Raw genomic sequence first — 12,744 nt, 5'->3', positions numbered from 1 at the left:
GCGAAGAGTTTCCTTACTGGAGCAGGAAAACCTCTCTCCTCTTGGCTTATATCGAAATCCTCCGACATTCTTCTTTACAAATTCTCGTTTTGTACTTCTAATAAGTGACCGTTGTTTTGTCTTGATCTCTCCCCTGCGCTTCCACGTTCGTCACTTCTGAGCGGTGCATGCGCAAAGCCGACCTCATACGTCATCTGCCCGGAACTGCTTCCGAGTACAACTGATGGCGCAAGCTACATTTAAAGTGATTATTACATTTTGAATATGGATATTTTTCTTACAAAAAAAATGCATCGATTCGCTACAGAAGGCTTTTGTTCACCCCCCAGAGCCGCGTTTTTTTAAATTTTTTTTGTTGTTGTTTTTTTTTATGGATGGGTGCTTTTTATTTAACTACTTTTGGACAGATGCATGCAACACCCGCTGAGTGGCATTAAAGAGCTTAAAAGATCAAAGACATTTTTTAATATAACTCCGACTACATTCGTCTGAAAGAAGAAAGTCATATACACCTAGGATGCCTCGGGGGTGAGTAATTTATGGACAAATTTTCATTTTTGGGTGATTTTATTTTTTACCTTTTAAAAATATATTAAACTTTGGACAACTGATACGTATACACACATGTAGATGTAAGAATTTATTACTTTTTGCTTGATCGTTACACTGCATGACATTTTATCAAAATTCTTTTATTGAAACTTTTTTTTTTTTTTTTTCTAGGGAATTGGCACATTTATTCTCCTTTATTTGATGTCTTAATTTTATTGAAGGGTTTTTTTATTGTCATGGTCAACACATGTACAGTGAGAGCATGGGCTCGCGAGGGATCTGCTAATCTTTGGTGTTTGTGTACTTGTGCAAAAAATCAGTTTCTGGCTTGGAGTTTGATTTGAGTTTACATTTTGATTCAGTGCATTGTGGATCGATTTGTTTTGAATACTTAATGGAGATGGCCTAGACAGACTTTAAACATCTCGGCTATATTTATTCCAGCTCAAAGTAAATAATTCTGACTTCGCTTGTGTCCCTTCCTTTAGCCTGCATCGTCAGAGTTGACCAGAGGACTGGGAATCTGTATTGGCTAGCCTGTGATGAACTTTCCATTGGCGTTTCTACCATTGGCACCCTTGACCAGAGTATCTCCAGACAGCTATATCAAGCCAGAACTGCAATTCTAGACCTCTTTGTGGACTGGCAGAGAGGAAAGCTGTACTGGCTGGAGGGAGGTCAGGTCATGAGAATGAAACTGGGTCTGATTGGTGGAAATGCAGAGGCTATCTTCAGCTTTGAGGAGGATGGAGTTGACCGCGTTGTGTTTGATCGTAAAGCAAATGGCTTCCTTTGGAACATGGAGTCTTGTTAGTGGCTTTTCCTTCTGAATTAACTATTAGTCTGCACGTTACTGCACGTTTTAATTCATGTTTTTTGCTTTAGACTTGCAGGTTATGAGTCTACTGAAGATGAGAAGGTACTCTGCTGGTAAAGACTGGGTTGTTCCTGGCTCCATCATGGCTGCTTATGAACCCTACATGGTGACCTTGTTCAATAACATCCTGACAGTGTGGAATCGCAAAGATGGAGCTCGTGTCTCTGGGGTGGCGGTAGAGAATAGAGTTGTTAGCTTATCTGTTGCCCTTAGGGAAGTCCAACAAGGTTTGTAATGTTCCTCTGGGTTTCATTTTGTGTCTTTTATGCTATTATGCTTCATTTATTTTTTAGTTTTGTATGCATTTTAGATACAACAGCTGAAGATGTGCGTCCTACTGAGTTGACTTGCAAAAGTCCCCTAGTCATTTGTCATGGATCAAGCGTGTGTATCAGTCGATCTCAGCGGTGTGATGGGAACAGAGACTGTCCGGATGGATCTGATGAAGCCTCATGTGTGCACATGTGTGCAAAGCCAGGTATACTTTGACATGCATGGTTCACTCAAAAGTCCATTATTAAAATACATTTACTAACCTTCATGGTGTTTGAATCCTGTATGACTTTCCTTTTTAAGTTTTCTAAATGCTTGAGACCTGTTATACAGCAAGTTATGATGCTGATTTTTTTTGTGTAATTTTCAACCTTAAAATTTCAACTAGCAGTATTTTTAGTATAGACTTGTTTTTGATTTTTGATTGGATTTTCTGTTTTGTTTGTTTTTAGCTTGGTTTGTTGTCATTAGACTCTAGAAAATCTAGATTGAAAGACGGTGCTCTGTTTTTTCAGGTGACTTCCTGTGTAAGGATGGAAGTAAATGTGTGGAGAGGGATCTGGTGTGTGACGGCCGCTCTCACTGCATTGACGGGTCCGATGAGATGGGATGTCCCACCACTGCTTCTGAAACCGTCTCGGCAACATTCAGGTGTCGTGTGGGCTCTAAACCCTGTAAGGACGGACGTGAGTGTGTGCTTTACAGTCATGTGTGTGATGGAGAGATGGACTGTAAAGATGGATCAGATGAACAGGACTGTGAATATCGGTGTAAAGCAGGTAAAACTCATATAACTGATCCCTGACTGTCTTATGTAACTCAAACGAGTGTCACTGACAATGTTTCCTCACAGATCAGTTCCAGTGCGCTCATGGGAGGATGTGTATCGACAGAAAGCAGGTGTGTGACGGCACACCTCAGTGTCAGGATCGCTCTGATGAACTGGACTGTTTCAGTCGCTCGCACAAATGCAAACATCAGTGTGATGATAAAACTCGCTGCATCCCAGAGAGCTTTCTCTGTGACGGAGAGAAAGACTGTGTGGACGCCACTGATGAAGCCAACTGCTGTGAGTTTTGAAGATATGGAGTTTTTTAGTTTCTTTTTTTAAATTTTTCCAAACACCTTTTGATGAGTGAGTTTTCCTCTCTTACTGTGGGATTTGTTATTCCTGATTGCTCTAAGGTAGAGATTTTAAACTTTGTCAGCTGGACCCCTTTCACCAAAAATTAAATGAAAAAAATTAAATGAATACCTTATTATTTAGTCTATTAGCCTTAGATCTATAGACCATATATCTAGAATATTGTTTAGTCACGTTTGAATGTTCACGGTTTTCTGATGTCAGTTACATGGCATGCAGATAAACAAAAGAGTTCATTCTTTTTAGGGAGTTATTTTATTAAATTATTTTAAATTGTACGTTTATAAATACAAAATTTTTATTTTCTGTACAAATGTATTTTTATAGACCACAGTTCAGGTTTTCCTTAGCCAGTGAGTGTTGTTTCATGTTGACTTTAAACTGATGGTTTTGTCACTCTTGTGCTTGACTATAATAACTAGTAACTTATGCCTATTTATTTATTTTTTTTTAGAGATCGACCGATATATCGGTTTACCTCATCTTGCGTGTTATGTGCCTGATAAAGCAGCGTTTGTGAGCTCAGCACTGCGTTGTGTACAGCCGTTACTGGGGAAACCTCTGTTTCTCCCGCTATAAAGCACCTCCTGCTGTCAGAGAATGAATTTGCATTTTCATTAAGTCCGTCTGATTTACGCAGCAAACTTTTTTTAGCGTTTCCTATATCCACGGGCGCTGTGGATAATTCGCGGTTCAGGTAATAAAAAATGCATTCTAATTATTTGCGGCTGGGTTGCGAGTGGAAAATATAAATCACAAATGATGCAAATATTAACAATTTTCTTTTTTTTCATGAGGCAGACAGTTTCGTGTGTGTGTTCGTTCGCCTGATCTGGAAGTTGCAGTGACCTAAACGGTGACATGTGGAATGAGTAACCGTTTTATTTGTTGTTCTGTGTTTAACCTTTATTAAAACCTGATCTATGTTCACAGCTGAGATTAAAAGAGGGGATATAAATTTGGTGACACTAAACAAAGGCAACAAGGAACAAGGTTTGCAACCTCCACCTCCAGTCTGTAGAAGTCCATCCGTGATGTGTCCAGGAACATCATTGTGCATTTCCCAGATTCGACTGTGTGATGGAAAGATAGATTGTCCGGATGGTTCTGATGAAGTTTCGTGCGTACATGCTTGTTCAAAACCTGGTAAGTCTTTGCTTTATCTTCAATGTGAATGATCTTTTATTCCAAAGAAAATGCTGAGACATCTGTAATGTTGTGTCAGGTGACTTCCTGTGTAAGGACAGAAGGAAGTGTATTGATGGGAATCTGGTGTGTGACGGCCACTCTCACTGCCTTGACGGCTCTGATGAGATGACTTGTTACATGGCGGCTAGAAATTCAAAACCGGCACCATTAAAGTGTCGTGTGGGCTCTAAACCCTGTAAGGACGGACGTGAGTGTGTGCTTTACAGTCATGTGTGTGATGGAGAGATGGACTGTAAAGATGGATCAGATGAACAGGACTGTGAATATCGGTGTAAAGCAGGTAAAACTCATATAACTGATCCCTGACTGTCTTATGTAACTCAAACGAGTGTCACTGACAATGTTTCCTCACAGATCAGTTCCAGTGCGCTCATGGGAGGATGTGTATCGACAGAAAGCAGGTGTGTGACGGCACACCTCAGTGTCAGGATCGCTCTGATGAACTGGACTGTTTCAGTCGCTCACACGAATGCAAACATCAGTGTGATGATAAAACTCGCTGCATCCCAGAGAGCTTCCTCTGTGACGGAGAGAAAGACTGTGTGGACGCCACTGATGAAGCCAACTGCTGTGAGTTAACAAAAAAATGCAGGTTTTATCATGTTACGTGCATTTTTATATGTATTCCCAGTCAGTGAGTATTTAAAGGAGAACTAATCGCTAGCATCACCAAGCGGAATTGCAAACAGGTTTCCTAAGACTGTGTCCGAATAGGATTCCCAAAAATTCCACATTTCATTGGTTTGACAAACAACTCCAACCCAAATTCACACCACTGGTTGTCATATTTTTTTCTTCAATTTTCAATCGGTTCACTCATGTGGACCGTTTACCTGAAAAAGCTTTACTTTTTCGATATAAAGCTGGGATGGGTAAAAGTATTCTAACATCAGAAAATTACAGGCATACCTTTTAAAGGGGCTGTATTCTGTTAATTTATTCCTTTGAGCTCCATTAATACGGTTTTATCTGTGTTTGTCAAAATAATTGACCTATCGGTAAGCCCTGCCCCTTTAATTACTGTTGCTAACTCGGACAATGACAGCTGTCACTGTGAAAACCTTGTCCCAGGATGTTTTTGATAAATTTTGGACATAGGACCACCTCTCATCGAGGCGCATTCAAGTGGGACTAAAATATGCCATGGAGGGACAAAATATTTTAAAATGAAATGGTAGGTAACGAGATTAATATGGATGCGAGGGCTTACAGATCACAATGCAAGCGGGAGAAGCCTCATGTTACAGCTGTCATGATCGCATATGACAACATGCATCAGAGAGTATGATTAAATTAATTTACATTGAACCAATTTAACATGGAGAGGCACTGAAATGTAGACCTTCGTTTGTGTTTTTGACGTACACTGTACATGATGAAAGAACAGTTAGCTATATAGGTTTGTACATTAGCATGGACTTACTAACTTTAATGTTAGCCAGAGACACCTTATTGAAGCACAAGATGACATTAACGTTCAGTTGTAGTAGATTAAAATTAACTTAATGAGAGTATGACAACCAAAAAATTAAGGTTAAATAATAATGAATTCCATTGATTCCAGGTATCCTGAGAGGATAGGCAGTGTTACAAGTACCCCAGGCACATTGTTTTACCATTTTTGTAGCATAAACGCCATCAAACTGATGAGAGCTTCGGATCTTCCCATGTTTCTCTATGGCACTTCCATTCCTCATGTAACTGCCCCGTGCCATTGGCTAATCTGCGTTCGAGGGGATGGGCATACCGATAGGTCAATTGGGTAACACTTTACTTGAAGGGGTGTGCATAAGACTGACATGACACATGTCACGAATATGAAGGTTTTTTTTATGCATGTTTATGACAACTGTCATTAAGTGACATTCGCTCAGTTATGTCATTTTTAATGCAAATGACTCTGACTAACAAGTGGGCTGCAAATCCTCTATGTCCCACCTCCACTAGGAGACCCTTAGTTCTCCATCCAGCCTGCTGACAATCGCTGGACAGTCCTGTGTGTTTGGAGAACTTCCTCTCCAAACAATCTTCCCACATATGTCTGTCAGCTTCAGCAACACAATCTGCTTGGTAGATTCGGACACAAAAGGGCCTTTCGCACCGCTTTAGTTCCAGAACTAAATGTACAGTACAAGAGTACTGGGACGATTTTGCACGAACTATTTCCCAGTACCATTAAAAGGGTTGTATTCACACAGACGGTGTACGTAAGACGGTCGACACACAGTGACGTAATTTGTGCGCGGCGTTCAACAACGGTGGACGGCACTGATGAATCTGACTGCGGTGGGAATCGTTCCTTCTGTACTATGTGTGATTTGAGTTTACGAATTTAATTAAAATCAATTTAAATGGTTTTGTCTTCAGGGTACCCCACAAAGGTGGTGAAGTGTGAGAGTCCTGCTGTGTTGTGTCGTGACGGGTCGCTGTGCATCCCTCACACCATGCTCTGTGATGGCAAGAGAGACTGTCCTGATGGATATGATGAAACGTTTTGCTTTGACCGATGTCCAAACGCAGGTACTCAGAGTTTACTTGTACAAAATATGGCTATATTAAAGCATGTGTAGTCGCAATTTTTTTCTTTTCTTATAGGTGACTTCCTGTGTAAGGACAGGAAGAAGTGTGTGGAGAGGGATCTGGTGTGTGATGGCCGCTCTCACTGCATTGACGGGTCAGATGAGATGGGATGTCCCACCACTGCTTCTGAAACAGTCTCCACAACATTCAGGTGTCGTGTGGGCTCTAAACCCTGTAAGGACGGACGTGAGTGTGTGCTTTACAGTCATGTGTGTGATGGAGAGATGGACTGTAAAGATGGATCAGATGAACAGGACTGTGAATATCGGTGTAAAGCAGGTAAAACTCATATAACTGATCCCTGACTGTCTTATGTAACTCAAACGAGTGTCACTGACAATGTTTCCTCACAGATCAGTTCCAGTGCGCTCATGGGAGGATGTGTATCGACAGAAAGCAGGTGTGTGACGGCACACCTCAGTGTCAGGACCGCTCTGATGAACTGGACTGTTTCAGTCGCTCGCACGAATGCAAACATCAGTGTGATAATAAAACTCGCTGCATCCCAGAGAGCTTCCTCTGTGATGGAGAGAAAGACTGTGTGGACGCCACTGATGAAGCCAACTGTGGTAAGTGTTTTAACTCCTTGATTATGGAAATTAAATACCGAACCTAAGTTATAAACTTTTTTGTTGTTGTTTGTTTTAAATTGTATGTGTGTGTGTGTATATATGTGTGTGTATGTATGTGTGTGTATATATATATATATATATATTTAAAAAATAGATGTGCAAGCTTGTCGAGTGAATATCCCTTTCTCACAGACATCACTGGAAAGTTTGTAGTTCGGTCGGATATGTCAAAAACAAGTAAAACAATGCACAAGTTACTTAATGGTAGGGAGGAATGGAGAGCGAGAGCGTGTACTTCTGTTGTGTGATCTTGATGTTCGCTCACTTAGCGCATCATTTGGATTAAAACTAAATCGTAAATATAAGACAATTTATAGGGGCATTCACTATAAACATTTTTTTCACCCTTAAGCATACGGCAAATTGCGTGATTACAGTACTAAGCCGCTGCAATGGAGCAGCTCTAATGCTATTAAATTAAATATGTAGGCTACCATAGAGAGAAAAAAAATTAACAGTGAAAGTAACACATATGTAAAATACATTTTAATGGGCATAATGAAGTATGACAATAACAGAAGGATATACAGTCAAACCAAAAATTATTCAGAGACCAGATGTCGTGACCAGATGTAAGTGAGGATAGCAAAATAAACTAAACTGTGATTATATTATACCCAAAAATTCTACCTGTAAAATTGAAACAAATTTGGGACCAAAAATTATTCCGACCCGAGTCTGGGGAAAAAACTGAAGTTGAGGTTTGCATGAAGCTGGGTGACAGCATGCCCAGGAGACTACAGGCTGTCATTAAGGCTAAGGGTCACCCGACAAAGTATTGATAGTTGTGTAAATATTGACAGCTGTAAGAATCATTTTTGGTTGATTGTAATCCATTACATACCTTTCTATCAAAGTTATCTGACATTATCAAGCTGAATTTGTTCTGACTCAGTTTAACTCTTAGTTCTTGTCATTTTTATTACCATTTTCTAAACCATAGCGAATAAACTGTGATAATGTGAGAAATGTTGAAGGTGTCTGAATAAATTTTGGTTTGACTATATATTTGATAAATTAAGTTAACCAACTAACATTATACATACTCCTTTTGGTTTCTGTACCCAATATTTAAAAAATTTACAAATGCAATGAAAATATTGGTATCGGTACTCTGTATCGGCAAGTACCAAAAATAAAAGTAACTGTATCGGGCGAGTACTGGAAAAAGTGGTATCGGGGCATCCCTATTTTTTGGCATGAAAATCTGAGGTAAAAGAACTTTTAAAGGGGTCATATGATGCTGCTAAAAAGAACATTATTTTGTGTATTTGGTGTAATGAAATGTGTTTATGCGGTTTAAAGTTTTTAAAACACATTATTTTCAACATACTGTACATTATTGTTTCTTCTCTATGCACCGCCTTTCTGAAACGCGTCGATTTTTACAAACGCTGAGTGGATTGAGCGCGCGGCGGCGCAGATGCGCGAGCTTGTCGAGTGAATATACCTTTCTCACAGACATCACTGGAAAGTTTGTAGTTCGGTCGGATACGTCAAAAACAAGTAAGTAAAGCAATGCACAAGTTACTTAACGGTAGGGAGAGAGAGAGAGAGCACTTCTGTTGTGTGATCTTTGACGTTCACTCACTTAGCACACGCGTCATTTGGATTAAAACTAAATCGTAAAAATAAGACCATTTATAGGGGCATCGACTATAAACGTCATTTATTTTTAACCTTAAGCATACACAACTTTCTGGCGAAAGTGAATCTAGCAGCCTGTGTGAAATGCGCTCGGCTGTACTATTCTGCATCAGTACAAATACATGCACGCGTTGCGTGTGTTTTGTTTGCTTGAGTGTTTCTGCATTATATGAGTGGCTTTGGAATATAAGTCGCAGCACGTTTCAGATGAAAAAAAATGCAACTTATTTCTGAAAATATCACAGTTAGGAGATTAACGAGTGGTTCCCAGCATTATTACAGCAAAGCACGTGATTACAGTACTAAGCCGCTCCAATGGAGCAGCTCTAATGCTATTAAATTAAAGATGTAGGCTACCATGGAGAGAAAAAAATTAACAGTGAAAGTAACAAATATGTAAAATTACATTTTAATGGGCATAATTAAGTGTGAAAATAACAGAAGGATATACAGTCAAACCAAAAATTATTCGGAGACCAGATGTCGTGACCAGATGTAAGTGAGGATAGCAAAATAAACTAAACTGTGATTATATTATACCCAAAAATTCTACCTGTAAAATTGAAACAAATTTGGGACCAAAAATTATTCCGACCCGAGTCTGGGGAAAAAACTGAAGTTGAGGTTTGCATGAAGCTGGGTGACAGCATGCCCAGGAGACTACAGGCTGTCATTAAGGCTAAGGGTCACCCGACATTTGGTTTATTGTAATCCATTACATACCTTTCTATCAAAGTTATATGACATTATCAAGCTGAATTTGTTCTGACACAGTTTAACTCTGAGTTCTTGTCATATTTTATTATCATTTAATAAACTATAGCGAATAAACTGTGATAATGTGAGAAATGTTGAAGGTGTCTGAATAAATTTTGGTTTGACTATATATTTGATAAATTAAGTTAACCAACTAACATTATACATACTCTTTTGGTTTCTGTACCCAATATTTAAAAAATTTACAAATGCAATAAAATATTGGTATCGGTACTCAGTATCTGCAAGTACCAAAAATAAAAGTATCGGTATCGGGCGAGTACTGAAAAAAGGGGTATTGGTGCATCCCTAGTTCTTAGCAATGCATATTACTAATCAAAAATTAAGTTTTGACATGTACGGTAGGAAATTTACAAAATATCTTCACGGAACATGATCTTTACTTAATATCCTTATGATTTTTGGCATAAAAGAAAAATCGATAATTTTGACCCATACAGTGTATTGTTGACTATTTCTAAAAATAGGCTTTACCTGTGCTACTTATAGCGAATAAACTGTGATAATGTGAGAAATGTTGAAGGTGTCTGAATAAATTTTGGTTTGACTATATATTTGATAAATTAAGTTAACCAACTAACATTATACATACTCCTTTTGGTTTCTGTACCCAATATTTAAAAAATTTACAAATGCAATGAAAATATTGGTATCGGTACTCTGTATCGGCAAGTACCAAAAATAAAAGTAACTGTATCGGGCGAGTACTGGAAAAAGTGGTATCGGGGCATCCCTATTTTTTGGCATGAAAATCTGAGGTAAAAGAACTTTTAAAGGGGTCATATGATGCTGCTAAAAAGAACATTATTTTGTGTATTTGGTGTAATGAAATGTGTTTATGCGGTTTAAAGTTTTTAAAACACATTATTTTCAACATACTGTACATTATTGTTTCTTCTCTATGCACCGCCTTTCTGAAACGCGTCGATTTTTACAAAACTCATCGGTCTGAAAAAGCGAGGTGTGCTCTGATTGGCCAGCTATCCAATGCGTTGTGATTGGCCGATTACCTCAAGCGTGAGACGGAAATGTTACGCCCCTTACCATACTGTTGATGCCATGTCCAGCCGGAGCCACGAGACAAAAACATTAAAACCCATTATAAACGAGGCATTTGTTGCATCCAGTGGGGACATGATTACTGATTATGACTTATACTGTCTTTTTACGCATTCCGTTGCATTGCATCGCGCCGCATAAACACAAAACTCTGTCTGCATTTGTGATCGGAGAAATGACAAACAACAAGTGCTACTCTAGTGCCTAAAAATTTTTGCGCGTTTGAATCATAAGTGGCAAATCCTTTAAATGAAAACGTACTTGCGTGAGTCAGAACTGCCGGCATTGTAGTCTACTCTTCCAGGATCAGTAAACAGTCCTCCATAAAATGTGCTGCACACATCTGGATATTTGGGTTAAACTGTTCTGGAACAGTGTTGGAAATACAACTTAACCACTGATTTGTCGTCGTGTCCTCTTTTGGAAGACCAAACAAAGTAGTTTCGCTTTCACAACGAAAAACACAGCGGCCTAGCATGAGGGGAAGCCCCGGCTTAGCGTGTGCTGTGGACGGGATAGATTGAGCTGAGGCCGGGCTAGCGTGAGCCGAAGCCCCGGCTTAGCGTGCGCTGAGGCCGGGATAGAGTGAGCTGAGGCGGCGAAGTCGAGAACGGCGCGCCCGGCGAATGCGAAGAATGAGCGGCAACCACATGTGACGGACCCCGGGCTGGACTCCGTTTTATCCACGGTGAAAGTTGATGTATTACCTCAGCGACCAGCACAGATAAGCTCTAGGCATGACGAAGTGGATCTCGTTCTCTTTTGGAAGACCAAACAAAGTAGTTTCGCTTTCACAACGAAGCACACAGCGTCTTCAGGACATGGCTGCAGCGTCAACAATACTACAGCGAGAATAAAAGTTACGCCTTCTTTCTTTGCGTGCACATTTGGGCGGCGTTATGCAAATCTTCCCACATAGTGACGTAGACATGTGGGGGCGTGTTAGAACGAGCCGTTTTAGGTAGGTGTGGCTGACTCTTAACTTTTATAAAGAATATCTCTTTTGATTTTGAGACTTTAGTCTTTGCAACTTTACAGATCTTCTTTATGCACCAAGAGCTTGTAACACTCCAAAGAGAAAGGAAAAATTGAAATCGCGTCATATGACCCCTTTAATCTTTATAGGATATGTCTGATTTTATGATAAAGGAAATGTTTTAAATGTATTAAAAAAAAATTATTTAAAGAATTTGCATTTATAAAATAAAATAAAGGCCAAGACGTTAACTGTACTCATTGATTTGTTTTGTAGCTCCCATTACTAGCCCGTCCATCACAGACCAGCCAGTCTGCTTTAGCCCTTCTGTATTTTGTCATGAAACCTCAAAATGCATCTCACAGTCCCAGCTGTGTGATGGAAAGGCTGACTGTCCCAGTGGAGCTGATGAGCAGTTTTGCATATATTCATGTCCAGATCCAGGTAACGGATGGAATTTTTCGTTTTCTTAAATGCTATATTTAAAAGTCAATTTCGAAATGATGACTCTGTACTCCATTCAGGCCAGTTTCTGTGCAAGGACAGACGGAAGTGTGTTAAGCAAGCCCTGATGTGTGATGGCCAGCCACACTGTGCTGACGGGTCAGATGAGAAACAGTGCCCCACCTGTGCTTTGCTTTGTGACCAGAAGAGGGTGTGTCTGACTAGCCAGCAACTTTGTGACAGAAAACCAGACTGTAGAGATGGTTCAGATGAGAAAAACTGCTGTAAGTCTGTGTGTATGCATAAATTATTTTTATTTATTTTTTTTAGTGAGTGAAGTGAGTTGAGAGTTGTATGATTTTAATTTTTGGGGGAACTAATTGCAACTTTTCCAATCGATTCCCTTTTTTTTTTTTTTTTTTTTCTCCCCCCTTCAACTTTAGACACTGGTCGTGTGGTCGCAAGTGCTGCATTACCTCTGAAATGTCCCTTGGGATCCAAACCTTGTAGTAATGGGAAAGAGTGTGCCCTGTGCAGCCATGTGTGTGATGGGGACAAATATTGCAAAGATGGG

At 39.7% G+C, this 12,744-nt stretch overlaps 1 protein-coding gene across 1 annotated transcript in view; it reads left to right on the top strand.

The window, feature by feature from the left end:
- Nucleotides 1–12,744, top strand: part of LOC107558672 (low-density lipoprotein receptor-related protein 1B-like) — a 33,496-nt gene that overhangs the window by 4,591 nt on the left and 16,161 nt on the right. The window contains exons 12-27 of the mRNA XM_016242329.1: nt 1,041–1,361; nt 1,438–1,656; nt 1,740–1,907; nt 2,218–2,481; nt 2,556–2,771; nt 3,780–3,992; nt 4,072–4,335; nt 4,410–4,625; nt 4,687–4,693; nt 5,683–5,752; nt 6,254–6,341; nt 6,423–6,575; nt 6,651–6,914; nt 6,989–7,204; nt 12,003–12,170; nt 12,251–12,454. Coding sequence (XP_016097815.1) covers nt 1,041–1,361; nt 1,438–1,656; nt 1,740–1,907; nt 2,218–2,481; nt 2,556–2,771; nt 3,780–3,992; nt 4,072–4,335; nt 4,410–4,625; nt 4,687–4,693; nt 5,683–5,752; nt 6,254–6,341; nt 6,423–6,575; nt 6,651–6,914; nt 6,989–7,204; nt 12,003–12,170; nt 12,251–12,454 — 3,051 coding nt within the window. The remainder of the gene's footprint in view (nt 1–1,040; nt 1,362–1,437; nt 1,657–1,739; nt 1,908–2,217; nt 2,482–2,555; nt 2,772–3,779; nt 3,993–4,071; nt 4,336–4,409; nt 4,626–4,686; nt 4,694–5,682; nt 5,753–6,253; nt 6,342–6,422; nt 6,576–6,650; nt 6,915–6,988; nt 7,205–12,002; nt 12,171–12,250; nt 12,455–12,744) is intronic.

The sequence above is a fragment of the Sinocyclocheilus grahami genome, unplaced genomic scaffold (genome assembly GCF_001515645.1).
Source record: "Sinocyclocheilus grahami isolate Dianchi unplaced genomic scaffold, SAMN03320097.WGS_v1.1 scaffold655.1, whole genome shotgun sequence".
Lineage (NCBI taxonomy): Eukaryota > Metazoa > Chordata > Actinopteri > Cypriniformes > Cyprinidae > Sinocyclocheilus > Sinocyclocheilus grahami.
Note: the sequence above shows the minus strand (reverse complement) of the source record. Positions and strands in the feature narration are given on the sequence as shown.